This window comes from Spinacia oleracea, chromosome 1 (genome assembly GCF_020520425.1).
Source record: "Spinacia oleracea cultivar Varoflay chromosome 1, BTI_SOV_V1, whole genome shotgun sequence".
NCBI classification, from domain to species: domain Eukaryota; kingdom Viridiplantae; phylum Streptophyta; class Magnoliopsida; order Caryophyllales; family Amaranthaceae; genus Spinacia; species Spinacia oleracea.
The window spans coordinates 118,603,235-118,624,390 of NC_079487.1; the positions used below are offsets into that span (position 1 = coordinate 118,603,235).

General features: G+C 36.6%; 1 protein-coding gene across 1 annotated transcript; it reads left to right on the top strand.

The window, feature by feature from the left end:
• The first annotated feature begins 12,020 nt into the window (after nt 1-12,020).
• Nucleotides 12,021-21,106, top strand: LOC110783914 (proteasome subunit beta type-6). Its single transcript, XM_021988299.2, has 8 exons — nt 12,021-12,272; nt 12,474-12,550; nt 15,393-15,448; nt 16,729-16,801; nt 17,384-17,495; nt 19,955-20,028; nt 20,455-20,529; nt 20,659-21,106. The coding sequence occupies exons 1-8, from the start codon at nt 12,167-12,169 to the stop codon at nt 20,794-20,796; spliced, it is 711 nt and encodes a 236-aa protein (XP_021843991.1). The 5' UTR covers nt 12,021-12,166; the 3' UTR covers nt 20,797-21,106.
• Nucleotides 21,107-21,156: the final 50 nt, after the last annotated feature.

The following is a 21,156-nucleotide window of genomic DNA, read 5'->3' on the forward strand; positions in this document are numbered from 1 at the left end:
GATCGTGATACGAGATATCAATCCACCTATTGGAAAGAATTGCAGAAAGCTCTTGGAACAAAGCTCAACTTCAGTACTGCATTTCACCCAACGACTGATGGGCAAACAGAACGCACTAACCAAATTGTTGAGGATATGTTGAGAGCATGTGTTTTAGATTTTCAAGGAACTTGGGAAAAGTTCCTACCTATGGTTGAATTTTCGTACAACAACAGTTATCAGGCCACCATTGGTATGGCACCGTATGAAGCTCTTTATGGAAGGAGATGTCGAACACCGTTGTGCTGGAGTTATATTGATGAAGCACGTGTTATAGGACCTGAATTGATTCAAGAAACTACTGACAAGATTCGTTTGATCCAATCGAGAATGAAGGCAGCACAAAGTAGGCAAAAGAGTTATGCAGACCAACGAAGAAGACCATTAGAATTTGAAGTTGGAGATCACGTGTTCTTGAAAATTTCGCCAACGAAAGGAATAATGAGATTTGGTCAAACAGGAAAATTGAGCCCAAGATACATCGGGCCATATGAGATATTAGAAAGAGTAGGAGCAGTAGCATATCGGCTAGCTTTACCAACCGACTTGGAAAATGTGCATAATGTGTTCCACGTGTCGATGTTAAGAAAATATGTTCCTGATCCTAGTCATGTGATTACGCACGAACCCTTGTTATTGCGTAACGATCTTACATATGAGGAAAAACCAATTGAAATTCTTGAACGAAGAGAAAAGCGACTTAGAAACAAAGTAATTCCAATGGTTAAAGTCTTGTGGGCCAATCACTTGACATCTGAAGCCACATGGGAAGTCGAAGCACAAATGAGATCGAAATATCCCCAGTTATTCGTTTAGAAACGATAAGACGTATGAATCTTTATTATGTTATATGAATGATTATGTTATAATGTTATTCGATCATATTTGCATAACGAATAAAACGATTAAGTATGACATGTATGATTTCTAAGAATGGAAAGTTCGACTGAGCTCCAGTTTCGAGGACGAAACTTTTTCTAAGGGGGTAAGAGTGTAATACCCCGAATTTTTAAAACTCGATTAATTATGCTTAAGTATTTTTATCATTTTAAATCCTAAATTCAAACTTTATTTTAATTAACGAAGTTTTATTTCGCTTGAATTTTTAATTTTTATAATTTAAATTTCATATTTACAAGCTTAATCTTAATATTTTCGGATTCTAAATAATTTCGAAACGTTCTTATCTTTATTCGAAAACTAAACCTATTTTACAAAAGTTTTATTTCACGATTTTTTTTTTCAGATTATATTAATCTCGTATTTTCGAGAATAATTACGTTTTAAATATTTCGTACGTTTTCGTTAACGACTTATTCGGAAAATAAATTCAATTACTTGCACTTTATAAAATTATTTTCGGAAATTAATTTAGCCAAATCATTATTTTAATTTTAGTTAATAGTAATTAAATTCTGAAAATTAGCTCAAAATTACGAAATTACCCTTATTAACACCTAAATGAAACAAGTCAGTTTCTCTTCTTTCTCTTCTTCTTCCTCACGCCACTTTGGCCATGGAAGTCAAAACCTTCACTTTCTACTTGTCACCACCACAAGGCAACTCAATCTACTTGTCACCACCATAATGCAACTCAAGACTTACTCATCAAACCTATTTGAATATCTGGAAATCTAAACTAGAATAGCTCATCTTAATCATCACTTTCATTGATTCAATTTCTTCCACTTGTCAATACAATCAAGCTGAGTTGTTGCATTCATGGAGCCCCATGACAACTATAAATAGCTGCTCAATCATCCCAAATGAACCACAAATCAGATTAACCACCAATTTATAATTCACCATTGAAATTCATTTAAAATAAATTCAAGATTTTAGAACACCATAACCACCACCACCGTGACTGCCGCCAGTCGCCACCACCACTTACCGCCACCACCACTGCCTTATTTCTCCGGCAACCCCAACAACCCGCACCACCACCCTTCGCCGTCCCTTTTCCCCCGCGCCCAACCTCCCCTTCGTCGTCCCTCTCCTCTGCGCCCAACTCCCTCCGCCTCTCTCTTCCACGAAGCCACTCCAGTCGACACCGTACCTCCCTGCCACCACCATCACCAGCGCATTGCGCCGCCCAGAACCACCCAGCCGCCGCCCTCCATCTCTTCTCCCTCCGCTGCTTCACCCTCCTGTTTCTCTCCTTCGTGCCTGCTCTGCCTTGTGCGTGAAACCAAGTTCCAACTTTGGAACTTTGGTTTGCTTAATAACTCAAAGTAAGCCCAAATTCTACTTAGGCCCAATTCTTCTTATTAAAATTTCTGATTTTTGCTATTTCATTCCAATGAGTGTTATTTTATGCAATTAAATTTAAGAACTATCTAGCATTATTATTATTTTCAAATTTAAACTACTAACACATGTATTCCCTTAAAACTTGAATTTGATTATAAACTTTATCTAATTAATTTATGAATTTATCAACTAAAACTTATTTAGAAATATTGATTTTACAATATTTATCGTTTTAATATTAATTCAATAATTTAATCTTTTGAAAGAATTCGGACTCGGAGCTCAGGACGAACAAACCAACGAAAATCCTTAGCAAAATCGTGGAAGTGAGGTAACGGCTATTGCTAGTACCCGCAATTCCCTAATAAATGCGTTTATGAAAATACAATGTTATGATTTATTTATGAATTGAATGCTTTGACATGTTTTATGAATTGCGGGAAATGAAATGTGATTTGATTGAATTATTTATTATAATATGATTGATTGAAATTCTTATAAAACGATCTTTATAAGAAACCATGAATGAAATGATGTCTCTATGATGCCAGGAAAGAAATGATATTTTATGGATCCCAGGATCTAAATGATGTTTTATCATGATCTCATGATCTAAAGGAATTATGTTACTTCTACTGAAGTAAAAAGGCTAAAATGTAAAATTAAACGAAACATGATAAATGAAAGTGAAATTCCTAGTCCGTTTGGCAGTATATGTTCACAGGTTACGATTCTCGGTCATGCATGTACCCATGGGGCATCCGCCCATTGAGCCAAGGCTCTCATGTTTTCGGGCCAAGGCCCCATGTTTATGGACAGCGGTCCATCGTGGAAGACGTTCCACCATGTCATACTTGCCACGACTAGCATGTGCACCCTAAAGTTGAAAATGAATTAAATAAAGGATTTTATAAAATGTTTTACGTTATTCTACTCTCCCTGTGTTATTAAATAAAATGAATTGAAAAGAATTTATGTTGCTAGAATAGTTCGTTACTAAGTCTTCGGCTCACCGTTATTTTGTTTTCTGTTTTAGGTACCGCTGGGATCGATGGGAACGAGTAGTGGCGAGGATTTCACTTTAATAATTCCCACCTAGTTTATGTTTTAAGTTTTGATAGTTTAATCAAAGACTCTTAGTAAGCTATGTACTTTTATTTCGGCAATATAAAGAATTATTATAATAACTCTTGGGATTTAGTAGCTTATGATTGATGGTTGCCTTGTAATTCCCAATAGGGAGTTACGGCGGGTAATGTCCCGACCAAATTAGGTTAATTCCGCTGCTAATTATGCTTTAATAATTGAATTAGAGGTTGGGGCGTTACAGTTTGGTATCAAGAGCAAAGGTTCTGGACCATAAGTGCTAAACCTTATGGGTTTTCGCACGAATTGAATTTATTAGGCTTTAAGTAAAGAGTTTTAAGGAATGAATTAAAATGAATGCTCTTAAATCTTGCTAAGTTAAAATGAATATGAGTGTGAGTGTAGGAATGGGATCAAAGGGATTATTTTATTATTATTTTGCTTCAATCTGATAAGATATGTTACACAGAATGTCGACTATCGATGCTATCAATGATGTCACCAACGGGGCTCACAATGAGCACCATGTTCATGATGATAACAATGTCCATGTTGATGGACATGAGGAGAGAATGGAACGGTTGGAAAATGTGAGTGCAATGTTGGCCGAGTTAGTCCATGATTCTCGGAAAAAGAAAGATGTAAGTGGGAACGAGAACGCAACGATGTTCAAGAACTTTTCATCGCTCAACCCACCATCCTACGATGGCAAGCCCGATCCAGTTGAGTTCGAGGATTGGATAAGTCGCATTGATCAGTTGTTTGAAACCCTGCAATGCCCGGAGAAATGGAAGGTTAACTTTGCGGTGTTTTATTTAACGGGCCAAACAGGATTATGGTGGAAAGTCAACAAGGAACGAAAGAATGTGTCAGGATTTGGTTGGGACCAACTCCAGAAGTTAATGAGAGACAAGTTTTATCCACCATCCTTAAGGAAACAAAAGGAAGATGAATTTCTCCACCTACAACAAGGAACAATGAGCGTGCTGGAATACGCAAATAAGTTCATGGAGTTGTCAAGGTTTGCACCAGACTTGGTGTCGACAGAACAGTCCAGGATGAACCGTTTCGAGCGAGGTCTGCACCTTAAGTACCAGGATAGGTTGTCCACTCAAAGGTTTACTTCATATCAGGATTTGGTCGATATCACAGTTAATGTAGAGCGAGTGGTATTACTTCGAGAAGCGAAGAATGTTGGGTATAAAAGGAGAAATGATAACCAAAGCCAAGGAGGAGCAAAGAAGCCTAACCAAAGTTATCAGGGAAATCAAAGGAGGAACGATGGTAATCAAGGAAATAATAGGGGACAAGGATTTCAGGGAAGGAACAATCGATCGCAAGGATGTGCCAAATGTGGAAAAAGGAGTCATGTTGAGAGTGAATGTCGTGTGGGCACAAATGCTTGTTACCGATGTGGAAGTCATGATCATTACGTCAGAGATTGCCCAAATCAAGTGACGTCAACCATGAGAGGACCAGTTCCAACTAACAACGATCGTGGTCGTAACAACAACCATGCCTCAGGTTCAAACCGCAACCCACATCGACCACCGCCAACTGGAAGAGTTTTTGTGATGAGACAAGATGAAGCAGATGAGGATGATAATGTTATCACCGGTACCTTTTCTATCCATTCTTTACCTGCCCATGTTCTTTTTGATTCTGGAGCTTCACATTCCTTTATTTCACCATTGTTTGCTAAATGTTTAAGTTCGAAACCTTGTTGTGACTTTCATGCTATGAGTGTTTCCCTTCCTAGTGGAGAAAGAGTGAAATGTAGAACCATGTATAGAGATTGTCCCATTGTAATAGAAAAAGTAGAGTTTCTAGCAGACTTAGTAGCGTTTGACCTATCTGAATTTGATGTAATCTTGGGAATGAATTGGCTGACTAAGTATGAAGCTAACCTTAATTGTTCGAGGCAAAATGTGACCCTTAGAACACCAAATGGAGATAGAATTTCATTCCATAAGTTAGTAAGAAAACCAACGATTCAAATTGTCCATGCTTTGAGAGCACGTAAAATGATTGAGAGTGGTTTATCTGGTTACCTATGTAGTGTTGTTGACCTAAATACCCCTGCGTCTTCCATTACTGACATCCCTGTTGTATGTGAATACCCGCATGTTTTTCCAGAAGAAATACCTAGTATGCCCCCATCAAGAGAATTAGATTTCAGCATTGAATTAACCCCAGGGTCAACCCCCATTTCTAAGGCACCATATAGAATGGCACCAGCTGAGTTACAAGAATTAAAGAAACAATTAGATGAGTTACTTGAAAAAGGATATATCCGACCTAGTGTTTCACCTTGGGAAGCCCCTGTATTGTTTGTGAAGAAAAAGGACGGAACTTTGAGGTTATGCATAGACTATAGAGGGTTAAACAAGATTACTATTAAGAATAAGTATCCTTTACCCCGTATTGATGATTTGTTTGACCAACTTAGAGGTGCAAAAGTGTTTTCAAAGATTGACTTGAGGTCTGGATACCATCAACTTCGAATTAAACCCGAGGATATTCCAAAGACAGCCTTTAGAACCAGATATGGTCACTATGAGTTTGTTGTGATGCCTTTTGGATTAACCAATGCGCCAGCTGTATTTATGGATTTGATGAACCGTATTTTTAAACCATACCTTGATAAGTTTGTAGTTGTTTTCATTGATGATATTTTGGTATATTCTAGGAGTAATGAGGAACACGAGGAGCATCTGAGAAAAGTGTTAGATATGTTGATTGAAAACCAGTTATATGCTAAGTTGTTCAAATGTGAATTCTGGCTTAAGAAAATATCATTTTTAGGTCATATTATTTCTGAGAAAGGTGTATCTGTTGATCCCGAGAAAATAAAAGCAATTGTAGGATGGCCTAGACCAACCAATGTACCTGAAGTACGGAGTTTTATGGGTTTAGCTGGATATTATCGAAGATTCGTTCAAGACTTTTCTAAGGTTGCCTTACCCATAACTCGATTAGTTAGGAAGAATACCAAATTTGTGTGGAACGATGATTGTGAATGTGCATTTCAAGAACTTAAGAAACGTCTCACCACTGCCCCTATTCTTACCCTTCCATCTGGGACTGAGGGATTTGTGATTTATAGTGATGCTTCTAAGAAGGGGTTAGGATGTGTCTTAATGCAAAATGGAAAAGTTATAGCTTATGCTTCGCGTCAACTCAAAGTTCATGAACAAAACTACCCTACCCATGATCTCGAACTTGCAGTTGTTGTTTTCGCTCTAAAAATTTGGAGACATTATTTGTACGGAGCGTCGTGTCAAATTTTCACTGACCATAAGAGTCTTAAGTATATTTTCACCCAGAAAGAACTCAACATGAGACAACGTAGGTGGTTAGAACTTCTTAAAGATTATGACCTTGATATTCAATACCATCCCGGAAAGGCTAACGTTGTTGCCGATGCATTAAGTCGGAAATCTCACCTAAGCTCAATCCTAACTTTTTCTCGAGCCAACCAAGATGATATGCAAAAGATGGAAATTGAGTTTATCAAGGAAGGAAGTGCTTGTTTGAATGTGATGGTAATAAAGCCAACTTTGATTGATGAGATTAAGGAAGCGCAATGTAAAGACTCACAATTAGAGAGAATAAGGAGTGGGGTGGGAAAAGGAAAGTCACTCGGTTTTGTCATTCAAGAAGATGGTACGTTAAGGTTTCAGGGAAGATTATGTGTGCCTAATGATGAGAAGTTGAAAAAGAGAATTTTAGAAGAAGCTCATAGTTCACCATATTCGATTCACCCAGGAGGAAATAAGATGTATAAAGATTTGAAGCAAGTGTATTGGTGGAGCAATATGAAGCAAGAAGTAGCAGATTATGTGGCTAAATGTTTGACATGTCAGAGAATCAAGATCGAACATCAGAGACCAGCAGGTTTGTTACAACCTCTGGATGTGCCAGAATGGAAATGGGATTCCGTGTCGATGGATTTTATCTTGGGCTTACCGAGGTCAACCAAGGGAATGAATTCTATTTGGGTTATTGTTGATCGATTGACAAAATCAGCACATTTCTTAGCAGTAAAGAACAATTCGAGTTTAGATCAACTGGCTGAACTATATGTGAATACTATTGTGAGATTGCATGGGGTGCCTAGTTCGATTATTTCTGATCGTGATACGAGATATCAATCCACCTATTGGAAAGAATTGCAGAAAGCTCTTGGAACAAAGCTCAACTTCAGTACTGCATTTCACCCAACGACTGATGGGCAAACAGAACGCACTAACCAAATTGTTGAGGATATGTTGAGAGCATGTGTTTTAGATTTTCAAGGAACTTGGGAAAAGTTCCTACCTATGGTTGAATTTTCGTACAACAACAGTTATCAGGCCACCATTGGTATGGCACCGTATGAAGCTCTTTATGGAAGGAGATGTCGAACACCGTTGTGCTGGAGTTATATTGATGAAGCACGTGTTATAGGACCTGAATTGATTCAAGAAACTACTGACAAGATTCGTTTGATCCAATCGAGAATGAAGGCAGCACAAAGTAGGCAAAAGAGTTATGCAGACCAACGAAGAAGACCATTAGAATTTGAAGTTGGAGATCACGTGTTCTTGAAAATTTCGCCAACGAAAGGAATAATGAGATTTGGTCAAACAGGAAAATTGAGCCCAAGATACATCGGGCCATATGAGATATTAGAAAGAGTAGGAGCAGTAGCATATCGGCTAGCTTTACCAACCGACTTGGAAAATGTGCATAATGTGTTCCACGTGTCGATGTTAAGAAAATATGTTCCTGATCCTAGTCATGTGATTACGCACGAACCCTTGTTATTGCGTAACGATCTTACATATGAGGAAAAACCAATTGAAATTCTTGAACGAAGAGAAAAGCGACTTAGAAACAAAGTAATTCCAATGGTTAAAGTCTTGTGGGCCAATCACTTGACATCTGAAGCCACATGGGAAGTCGAAGCACAAATGAGATCGAAATATCCCCAGTTATTCGTTTAGAAACGATAAGACGTATGAATCTTTATTATGTTATATGAATGATTATGTTATAATGTTATTCGATCATATTTGCATAACGAATAAAACGATTAAGTATGACATGTATGATTTCTAAGAATGGAAAGTTCGACTGAGCTCCAGTTTCGAGGACGAAACTTTTTCTAAGGGGGTAAGAGTGTAATACCCCGAATTTTTAAAACTCGATTAATTATGCTTAAGTATTTTTATCATTTTAAATCCTAAATTCAAACTTTATTTTAATTAACGAAGTTTTATTTCGCTTGAATTTTTAATTTTTATAATTTAAATTTCATATTTACAAGCTTAATCTTAATATTTTCGGATTCTAAATAATTTCGAAACGTTCTTATCTTTATTCGAAAACTAAACCTATTTTACAAAAGTTTTATTTCACGATTTTTTTTTTCAGATTATATTAATCTCGTATTTTCGAGAATAATTACGTTTTAAATATTTCGTACGTTTTCGTTAACGACTTATTCGGAAAATAAATTCAATTACTTGCACTTTATAAAATTATTTTCGGAAATTAATTTAGCCAAATCATTATTTTAATTTTAGTTAATAGTAATTAAATTCTGAAAATTAGCTCAAAATTACGAAATTACCCTTATTAACACCTAAATGAAACAAGTCAGTTTCTCTTCTTTCTCTTCTTCTTCCTCACGCCACTTTGGCCATGGAAGTCAAAACCTTCACTTTCTACTTGTCACCACCACAAGGCAACTCAATCTACTTGTCACCACCATAATGCAACTCAAGACTTACTCATCAAACCTATTTGAATATCTGGAAATCTAAACTAGAATAGCTCATCTTAATCATCACTTTCATTGATTCAATTTCTTCCACTTGTCAATACAATCAAGCTGAGTTGTTGCATTCATGGAGCCCCATGACAACTATAAATAGCTGCTCAATCATCCCAAATGAACCACAAATCAGATTAACCACCAATTTATAATTCACCATTGAAATTCATTTAAAATAAATTCAAGATTTTAGAACACCATAACCACCACCACCGTGACTGCCGCCAGTCGCCACCACCACTTACCGCCACCACCACTGCCTTATTTCTCCGGCAACCCCAACAACCCGCACCACCACCCTTCGCCGTCCCTTTTCCCCCGCGCCCAACCTCCCCTTCGTCGTCCCTCTCCTCTGCGCCCAACTCCCTCCGCCTCTCTCTTCCACGAAGCCACTCCAGTCGACACCGTACCTCCCTGCCACCACCATCACCAGCGCATTGCGCCGCCCAGAACCACCCAGCCGCCGCCCTCCATCTCTTCTCCCTCCGCTGCTTCACCCTCCTGTTTCTCTCCTTCGTGCCTGCTCTGCCTTGTGCGTGAAACCAAGTTCCAACTTTGGAACTTTGGTTTGCTTAATAACTCAAAGTAAGCCCAAATTCTACTTAGGCCCAATTCTTCTTATTAAAATTTCTGATTTTTGCTATTTCATTCCAATGAGTGTTATTTTATGCAATTAAATTTAAGAACTATCTAGCATTATTATTATTTTCAAATTTAAACTACTAACACATGTATTCCCTTAAAACTTGAATTTGATTATAAACTTTATCTAATTAATTTATGAATTTATCAACTAAAACTTATTTAGAAATATTGATTTTACAATATTTATCGTTTTAATATTAATTCAATAATTTAATCTTTTGAAAGAATTCGGACTCGGAGCTCAGGACGAACAAACCAACGAAAATCCTTAGCAAAATCGTGGAAGTGAGGTAACGGCTATTGCTAGTACCCGCAATTCCCTAATAAATGCGTTTATGAAAATACAATGTTATGATTTATTTATGAATTGAATGCTTTGACATGTTTTATGAATTGCGGGAAATGAAATGTGATTTGATTGAATTATTTATTATAATATGATTGATTGAAATTCTTATAAAACGATCTTTATAAGAAACCATGAATGAAATGATGTCTCTATGATGCCAGGAAAGAAATGATATTTTATGGATCCCAGGATCTAAATGATGTTTTATCATGATCTCATGATCTAAAGGAATTATGTTACTTCTACTGAAGTAAAAAGGCTAAAATGTAAAATTAAACGAAACATGATAAATGAAAGTGAAATTCCTAGTCCGTTTGGCAGTATATGTTCACAGGTTACGATTCTCGGTCATGCATGTACCCATGGGGCATCCGCCCATTGAGCCAAGGCTCTCATGTTTTCGGGCCAAGGCCCCATGTTTATGGACAGCGGTCCATCGTGGAAGACGTTCCACCATGTCATACTTGCCACGACTAGCATGTGCACCCTAAAGTTGAAAATGAATTAAATAAAGGATTTTATAAAATGTTTTACGTTATTCTACTCTCCCTGTGTTATTAAATAAAATGAATTGAAAAGAATTTACGTTGCTAGAATAGTTCGTTACTGAGTCTTCGGCTCACCGTTATTTTGTTTTCTGTTTTAGGTACCGCTGGGATCGATGGGAACGAGTAGTGGCGAGGATTTCACTTTAATAATTCCCACCTAGTTTATGTTTTAAGTTTTGATAGTTTAATCAAAGACTCTTAGTAAGCTATGTACTTTTATTTCGGCAATATAAAGAATTATTATAATAACTCTTGGGATTTAGTAGCTTATGATTGATGGTTGCCTTGTAATTCCCAATAGGGAGTTACGGCGGGTAATGTCCCGACCCAATTAGGTTAATTCCGCTGCTAATTATGCTTTAATAATTGAATTAGAGGTTGGGGCGTTACATGCAACCTTTTTATTATAAATCTACCTTGGACTTAAAACATGGTAAAGAGTAGTTTTTGAAAAATGAGACCTATTTGATGAGTTTTTTTTCAATTTAAATCAGCATAATTTTATAAAATTTATGCGTGACACACTGACACGCTATATGAATTAACCAAGTCGTGGGTTCGAATCTTGTATTTGTAGTTTTTGAATAATATATGAATTACATATATACTTTCTTACAAACGCCGTTCGTGTCATATGAGATACAACTCGCTACATAAAGAGTGTTGATAAATAACTGAGTTATAAAAGGTATTGCTAGTAATACAAGAATAGTAAATTGTGTTACATCATTAATTAACCATGTAACATTATATAGAAGGTCACTAAACTTTAGTTAGACCTGATCAAAAGGCAGGCCAGGCTGAGAGCATAAAAATTAGTCAATTATGTCGGGTCAAGCCAGCTTGGGGCCAATTTTGTGTGTCTTAAAATCCGCTATTTCGGGCCAAAAAATAACAGGCTTTTCGGCCCAATTTCGAACCGGCCAAATTTATAACTAAAATTGTTGTTTCACTTTGCCCAAAGCCCGCAAACTTCTAAAAAAATTCGGATTGCACCGGAAAAACGGACCGAAATATTTTCTAAAAAACCCGATCCGTATTCGTATTAATATCATTCAAATAATAATATCAATTTTTTGGCGATTTTTTTTTTTTTTAGTATCTCGAGTAGAGTTCACTTGAGGAAAATGTTGATCGAGCTTTAAGTCTTTAACCAAGTCGAGTTTGAGTAGCTTAAGTTGTGAGATGTATCGTGTCACCAGCGCTTTCAAAGCCACCTAGCCGAGAGCCGAGCCAGGAAAAAGTAAAGAAATAAAAAAAGTAGGCCGCATTTGCTTTTTCATACGTTATTGCCTTGCTCAATAAGTCAGTGTGCTCTGCGATCTCCATCTATACTCTCCTCTTTCCTCATTCCCCTTTCACCATCTGCAAAACCGTCCGATTTCTCTGCAAATCCCTCTATCTCTCTCTCCACAGCATACGAAAATGGAGGACCTCGGTCTCAACGCCCCTCATTCCATGGGAACCACCATTATTGGTGTCACTTACAAGGACGGTGTTATCCTCGGCGCCGATTCTCGTACTAGCACAGGTAACTAGGTTTTCGGGCCACTTTTTTTGCGATTTCTCACCGGCCCAAATCTTCAATTTGCACCAATTGATTTGGGTTTCATTTCATTTTGAACTTGGGATTAAAACAAAATTTGGGATTTTTGATTCTAGGGTTTTAGCTAGTTCGAACTTTATTTTATAGAGTTTGATAGTTTTGTTATGTTGCTTTCGTATTTGACAGGTGTTTATGTTGCGAATCGTGCATCGGACAAGATAACTCAATTGACTGATAATGTTTATGTTTGCCGTTCTGGATCGGTAATGCCATCTTAATTTTACTCTTTATTGTTGGCATTTTGATTCTTTTATGTAATATTGGTATCTTTAGTATTGCGTTTTATGTATCATCTGATTTTCTCTTATCTAGGATTGTGTATTTTGATATATTTAAGGGTCTGATATACTTAATAGTTTAGCTGGTACGTCAGTCAGACTACATTTCTGGGGTTGTATTGGGGGAATGCTTGTCAATTTCTTTCAGCTTAAATCTTTAGGTGTCTGATATTACTCAGGGAATTTTTGTGGCACAGTCATTTTACAGCTGTTGTTCTTTGTAGAGTTAGAAGTTCTTGGGTATGCTGTCTGTTTATAGAGTAACAGAGATGCTGGATGTGTTTTATCGTGGTACAAATTTCCAAGTTAAAATCATAATTCTTCCTGGGATTAGTGTGTATGATTGGCTAGACGGATCAGTTTTGTTGTTAGATTCACATCCTACTGGTTTTCAGATACAGGCTTCTGTGAATGTTGGTTCAGTTCCTCGACTTTTGAGCATTGATAAGCGGTTCAAACTTGCTATATTATATCAGTGGGAGAAAAGGGAATCAAATAATTTTAGGCTTGTAACTGCAAGCATGTTCCTTAGTTTCTTGAATTATTAGGGGATGCTGTTATTAGTATGGGTAATACTTTCCGGTGAAAGGTCCAATAGATAGCCCATCTTTACTTAGTTAAAGCCCCATTAATTCATTTATTTGAAAGTAGTGTAGAAGGTACTTATTTTTCTCCTCGTTTGGTTTCTGTGATGACTATGAAGGGCAAGAAAGAACGGGAAGGGAAGTGAAAAGAAAAAGGCCTAGAGTTTCTCTTGTCTGTTTTAATTGGTAGAAATTGGGAACGTAAACATGTTAGTTCGTTGTGTCGGTAGACTTGGAACTTGGTAGAGTATGGATTTATTTTTGTTGGAGAACAATTACATCTTAATTTTTTGAAAATTATATGTACAACTTTCCTTGTATTACCAAGGTTGGACAGCTAAACTTTTTGGAGATGTATGGATCCATTGAATGCTGTTATTTGCTTGTTACATACTATTCTTTTAGGACTGCGAAGAGCATTTGACCGAGGTATTGATAATGTTAATAAGGTAACGGTGAACATTTTCTTAGATTGCATTTCTTGGAGTGAGCACTGAACCATTTGCGATGAGACGGTGCTTTCTTGTTGGCAAGTGCTGCTTCAGATTTTTCCCGTGTTAGCAGTGTTGTGTTATAAAAAGAGAAATCTGTGGTCCATTTATGTGAGTTACTCATTAGTTACAACCGATAGTAGTTGGAAATCAAGATTTATTCTCTCAATAAGTTGGGGTTTGGAGATTGATCTTCTTAGTGGGTTTATATTAAAATAAAGAAGTAATATCAATTCGTCAATTTGTAGTTGCCTTCTCTTCAGTTTTATTGATTTCAATTACAATTTATTTTCAAAACTTGTATGAAGTAAAGAAGTATGGAGGTTCTGTTGTTCCAGAAGCTTGTTTTCACCTGTTTCGGAGATATAACCTTGGGGGGGGGGGTCAAGGAATGAGTAATATTTTTTTTTTATGTCATGACGATATAGGCTTAAGGCAGTGCAGTAAGTTCTTATTATATAGGATTTGGTTAGGACCATTATCTAAAATAAGGTCTTGAAAACCAAGGGTCTGCTTTACCCGGAAAGATCAAGGGAGGCAGGGACCTTTTATAAATAATGGCAAGTGTAGAGATTGCTTGTGCATTGCTAGGCATGAGGCACAGGGCGTTTTGGCCTCGTTGCCAGACCACCCATTATTAAGGCCCTGTTCTATTCACCTTATTTCCACTTATTTCAGGAAAAATAAGTTCAGTTAAGTTCAGATACGATAAGTTCAGGAAAAATAAGGGTTGACCAAGTACAACGTATAACTAAATTAAGTTTTGGTAAGTTTTAATAAGTTCAGAAAAAATAAGTGAAAATCAGGTGAATAGAACACACCTTTAAGGTGAAAGGGGTGCAGGCTCCATATTGCCTTTTAGAAAGGGAGGCACTCTGATGTTTCTATGGTTTTTCCTTCTGAGAACTTATTGGCCTAGAGCTGTAGTTAACTAAACAAAGAAGAGGTAATATGTAATATGTAAACAAAGAACACATTGAATTTTCTAATTAGTTATCTCAACCCCTTCATTCTGCCTTCTGAATTCTGTCTCTCAATTTGATTCTTTGACATCTCCTATTTGATTTACACCTCATTCTTTTCCTTGGTTCTGCTCTTTCTCATATCTGGTTCTTATCCTCTTATCTTTTACACTTTTAAGTAGTGAAGAACAATGCCAAATTGCTGATAAAAGAAGTGTCTTTTAAGTTGGTAAGAAAATGGGCATGTGTGACGGATGAAGGGTCTTCAATCCTTTTTTGCACAAATGATGTTTCGGGCAGAAAGCATTTTGTAAAATTTCATAACAAAGTTTTTGTTTAAATAAATGCCTTGTGTGTGTGAAATGTGTTCCTTCTCCTTGGGCCTCGTTCTCTGGCTATGGGGACTCCTTGCACCCCTGTTTTTTTTCTTTATATATCTATGCAAGGCATGTATAGAATTTGGAACTTCGTAATATTTAACTATTTAAGCATTCGAGGTTTTGGCAACTTATATCGAAATTGTATCATTTTTTTAAAAAAACCCTAAAGCTCGTGTTAATGCTGATACCTGTCTTTAATTTCCTAACTTCACTATTCCTTGGTTATATTCTATTTCCTATTATTGCTGTAAATCTGTAATTATTATAAAGCAACGAGTGACTGATATAAGATACATAGGTGCTGGCTGATATTTTCAGTTCACTGATTTTAATCATGGGCAATATTGCAGGCTGCAGACTCTCAGATAGTATCTGATTATGTACGATATTTTCTTCATCAGCACACGTAAGCCTACTTCTTCATGCTTCTTCAACTTCTAGTTTTTTAAGCTATTCTTTGTGATGAATTTTTCCTCGTGCTTCAAAGTTCTTGAACTTTTTCCCTCTTATCTTTCTGTATTCTTTTTGAATGGTGTTGATATAATGATATTATACAACTGTTTTTGTGGAATGCTTTAAGAGGTAAGAGTATTTTGGACTTCATTTAGCCGAAGAGAAACTGACATCGGCTTTTCTCTTGTTCTTATGCTCACTTTTCCGTTTCTTTCCCTTTTCTGCCCAACCACTTGCCAAAAGGGTAAAACAGATTCTGCAAATATGTATCCTCCATTCGAGGGATCTAGATCCTCTCAGTGTAGGGAATACAAAAGAATCAAGGGATCCTGGCTCTAGCTTCTTTTCCTTTGTTGATTAAGGATCTGGTTGGAGGCTTGTCTTGTGTGACTCCAATGCCGTCATACAAACGCTGTTCTAAAATTTATAAGCAAAACCTCAATGTACAGGAAATGGTTTTTGTATGATGACTCAAATTAACTTTCTGCAGCTCAGGATTGCTTTTCCATTACAGTACCTTTCATTTGATATTTATGTATCATAAATTTTAAAGATATTACAAAGTTTCAGAATAGTAGTGAACACCCTCATGATTATGCGGGTCTTGAGTCTCTTGACTCATGGGTCTAAAACTGAAGACCAAATTATGCACTGCAAACGAGTTAGCTGTCAGCCACAAACTAAGAGAACTTATGTGGCACAGTAACAGATTGCTAATAAAACGTACAAATACGATAATCATAATCATTTTCCTAGTTTTTCAAGCTAGGCTCCAACCTATGCAGGGCATGGATGCTGGATCTGAGAGACATGGATAAGACATGTATATTCCAAAAGCCTTTACGAGTCTTGTTTAGGCTTCATATCTTTATTATCTGGCCTTTAAAGAGCTTCTGACGCCTTTCTTTGTTTTGGGCCTTTTAATCTTCCAAGATTGCTAGTTACGGAGTAACATCTCATTTTTTTTAGATAGGGCTTAAAGATAATCAAAACTCTTTTAGCATGGTCGCCATGGTGAAAATTAGAACATTAATTAGAGTAATATGCAGATTTATATTTTTATATGTTACTCGTCGAAGTTATAAAGAAATACTTCGTATATTAGAATGACATTAAGGGAGTTTCACCCATACACAATTTGATATTGAATTTTGGAGAACGTTTTGCACTCTTTAATGTCTCCTATCCTTTTCCATTCTTTTTATATTTTTTGCTTATATTTGTGTATAACAGGATACAGTTGGGACAGCCTGCTACTGTCAAAGTTGCTGCGAATCTTGTCAGACTACTAGCGTATGGCAATAAGGTTGGTTTGAACTTTTTAGATTTATAATTTGTTTGTGTCTTATTCTCATTGTCATACCTTGATACAGTTTTTGTTATTATTTTGTCGGGAACAACCTGTTTATGGGTTTACTCCGATCGGCCATGTCAACTTTTTCTCCATTCTTGTCCTTAGTGTACTTAATTATTGTATTTTATGCGAGTAACCAAAACCAACATTTCGTGCGAGTCTTGTATAGGTAGTGATAACCTTGTGTACAGTGGACATTGTCTTCCCTTGAACATGCCAGCGGAAGGTGTTCTTGTTGTCAGTCTTTACCTAATTAATTATGTAAATTGTCCTAAGGCACATTTTGATTAGAGGATCTGGAGGGTAATAATTTTTTTCTGTCTTCATTACTTGCTCTTTCACGGTTTTGCCTGGCAAATTGTAAATTATTACGTTCTTTAACTAGGCGACGGAGGTTATTGTGCTATGTCTGCATGTGGCATTTTGTTTCCTGTTCATCATATTTTTCATCTGTCTTGTTATGCATAACACTCTTTTAGTTTGTTCTTCCTTGGTTGCTTTATGGTAAACTAATGTTTTGTGAACTTCCTACAGGATACACTACAAACAGGCATGATTGTCGGAGGTTGGGATAAATATGAAGGGGGTAAAATATATGGAATTCCACTTGGTGGGACAATCATAGAACAGCCTTTTTCCATTGGAGGTATGTCCCTTCTTGAGCGCAATTGCCACACTTGACATTGAGTTCATAATTGTAGTTACCTGATTGACTTAGGCTCCGTTTAGTAGGGCGTAAAACGTTTTCATGGAAAACGAATTTTCCCTTTTCAATCATTTTACGTTGTTTGGTTGGGTAAGGGATGAAAAACAATTTTCCACGACTCCCTCAAAGGTGGAAAACCCTTTTCCATTTGAAAGGGAGGGAAAACACTTTTCCTTCTTTCCTCCTTACCTCCCTCTCCTTTCTTCCCCTTAATCTTCACCATTTTCTCTCATTTTCCTTTAAAGTACCAAACAAAGGAAAACTAGTTTGAAATTGTGTTTTCCCTTGAAAAATGTTTTCCATGGAAAATCATTTTACAATGAAAACGTATTACGCCTTACCAAACAGAGCCTTAAAGTGTCTGTGGTGTGCCAGTTGCCATAATTACATAACGTGCTTCAAAAATATTGAGTTTTGTAGTTGTGCTGCTGTCTGAGATTGTTGATTCATGTTCATGACTGAGATTCACTTTTAGGTTAATGTTGGTGCGAATATTTTGCATTCACAGGTTTTTTGTGAGTGTATACTTGTAGACTATGTTGCACGGAAACGGGTACGGGGACAGAAAACGGCAAAATTAAAATTGCAAAAAACGGGTATGGCTTCGGCAAAAAAAAAAATTTAACTAAATTAAACATCCGCATATAAATAGTTCATAGTTAAAAATACCAAAAAAATAACTAAATTTAATATCTAAATAACCTTTATGGGACTTTAAATTTTAGAATCTGTAAAAATTAAAACCATAAAACAAAATAAATAACCTCTCAATAAATAAATGTTTATATCACGTGTTCCTTACTTGTATAAAAAATTAAATGAAAAAAGAAAAATAAATAAAGAAAAAAATACTCTTTTTGATAAGACAAAACAGCTGGTAAAGACTTGGTCAGTGTGAAAAAACAATACAGTACTAACAAACAGGCGTAATGAGTAACAGCTGTACATCCTCATCCTCATAATATTAAACTAAGAATCTAACTGCCTTGCTGTACAGCTGTACGCCTCTAAACACTTAATAATGAATAAAAGAAAACTAAAATACTACTTCCGTAATAAATTAATAGAAGGACAAGGCTCGTCTTCTTTTTCGTCTTCTTCATCCTTTTTCTCCATCGCCATTATTAACAAACAAAAAAACAGTCGTCTTCTTCTTCCTTCGCCATCTTTTTCAATGGACATTGTATCATTGGGCGAGACGATCGGTGACCGGCGGGCCTCTCAGATTTCATGAAACCTATAGGGTACGTGTCTTCCTCCTTAGAAAACGTACCCACCCCGTCCCAGACTTCACCTTAGCCGTTCCCAAACATAGCCCGCGTACCCGGCCCTTTGGATTTGTTTTGGGTACGAATCCAAGGCGAATCCGTACCGTACCCGTACCCGGTACGGGAAACGGCGCCTGGGAGGCGTACCCGAGCTTCATAGCTTGTAGATGTTGTGGTTTTGGTCATCTTGTTGTGATGAAAATGACTAGATTATGATTTCCATGAATAAGTGTTAATTGTTTTGTAATAAAAGCTAAAACAATCAGGAGATCTATTTAGCAGAAGTAATTATAAGTTGGAGGATTTCCCAACTTAGCTTGAGTTGAAGTAGTTCAATGATCTATTTAGCTTGATACTCCTTCCGTTCCTCCGAGGATTACCCATTTATTGTTCATCTGAACTCCAAGACACACCTTTGACTAGTAATTTCTTCAATTCTGTATTGATAAAATTATAAGAAGATGATGTTTTGAAAACACATTTGAGACGAATCTAACAAGACCGTATGTTTTTAATTGTCTATTGGTGGTAACTACAGTCAAAGCTAATTTTGACTTTGACTTTGAAAGATGAAATGGGCGATCTTTTAGGGACAGAGACTATATTGGAAGTGTTGGAACACTGAATCTTCCTCCGTTTCTAATTAGTTACACACTTTTTGCTTTGACACTATTTATAATTTGGCTTTCTTTTGTGATTTGTCATCATTATCGTTACCCCAATGCCTTCATAGAGGCTCCTGCAACAAGCATGGTAGGATAGTACCTATTGGTTTTCTACTTTATTAGATTTGTCTCATGTATATTTTGCAACTATTGACTTTTTATAGTTTTTTGCTTGTTGAAAATGGAATATATGAACGTTTGAAATCGGACAAACGTGCCTATAGAAACGTGTCAACTAAAATGAAACGAGGAAGTATGTGCTTGGATGATGAAGGATTTAAATACGTATTCTTGTTTACCTGGCCAAAGAAGTTCAGGGCTACAACTTGATAACTCTGTTTGCCTTCATGTTATTCTTAATTGGTTATAGTTATTTTCTATACGTGTTCTTATAAGCTTGATTACTTATTGCGATGCTGCCTTGTTGCCATGCGGATGCTTAACTTGTTAAATCATTCTTTTGCAGGATCTGGCTCCTCATATTTGTATGGATTTCTTGATCAAGCATGGAAAGACGGAATGTCCAAGGATGAAGCTGAGGTATTTACTTGTTGATCACAAAACTCATAGCTACATGACCTGCATCAAGGAAACCCTCAATTTGTCTCATGAGTCATGAATATAATTTGGCTGGCTGTTCACTGGTCTGAATACTGTTATGCTAAATTTTTTCAATGGTTCTGAACTGATAAATTCAGTCAATTTAAAGAAGACCTAGATTGCTGTGTTTCCCTCTCCCTTACCCCCCATCTTTTATCTCATTGTCTTTGTAGCATATCAATGTATTGTAATCTGTCAATTTTTTTCGTTCCTGGTTGTCTCAAAAATTGTCAAAGTAAAATACTACGAATACTATTATGGATTATGGAAATGCAACATAATAAATTGGTTTGCCCTTTTTTGTTCCTCTTTAATTTGAGAAAGCAAATACTATTCTCTGAAGAACCATTTATTTTTCTATTTCAGGAATTAGTGAAGAAAGCAGTCTCCCTTGCTATTGCTCGAGATGGCGCCAGTGGTGGTGTTGTTCGAACTGTCATAGTAAGATCCCCCTTTCTTCCCTTTTGTCTTCTGTTAACAACTATTAACTTTCTTCTAGTTAAACTGGAATGTTGCATGTAATATAGCGACAATGCTGATGAAAATCTAACTCTTATTGAATCGTTTCAGATCAACGAAGAGGGAGTGACCAGAAATTTCTACCCAGGTGACCAACTTCCACTGTGGCATGAAGAATTGGAGCCACAGAATTCGTTGTTGGATATTTGGGGTGCTGCTGCTGCAAGCCCCGTGCCAATGACCGAATAGATTTAACTTGTTAAGGGCTTGCTTTGAACAACGTTTAGATCCTTCCCCAGGCAACCACATATGTGTTGCACACCATTGTACCTTATATTTTCTATCTTGGATTATTTGGTTTAGCTTATGTTGCAGCATTTGTGATCCCTACAAATTCATGATATATTACATTGTTGTATGGTAGTTTGATGAAAGTCCCTCTGGAATTAATGCAGCGAATATGATGTTTTATTAGACTCCATCACTGGGCAAATTGTCAGCATTTGCTTTCAGCTTGTACCAGGTTGTGTTATGAATCTTATGAGGTCGTTTCTGTTTTCGTCTTTGAATAACCTCAAAAAAAAAAAAAAAAAAAAGAAAAACCAGAAG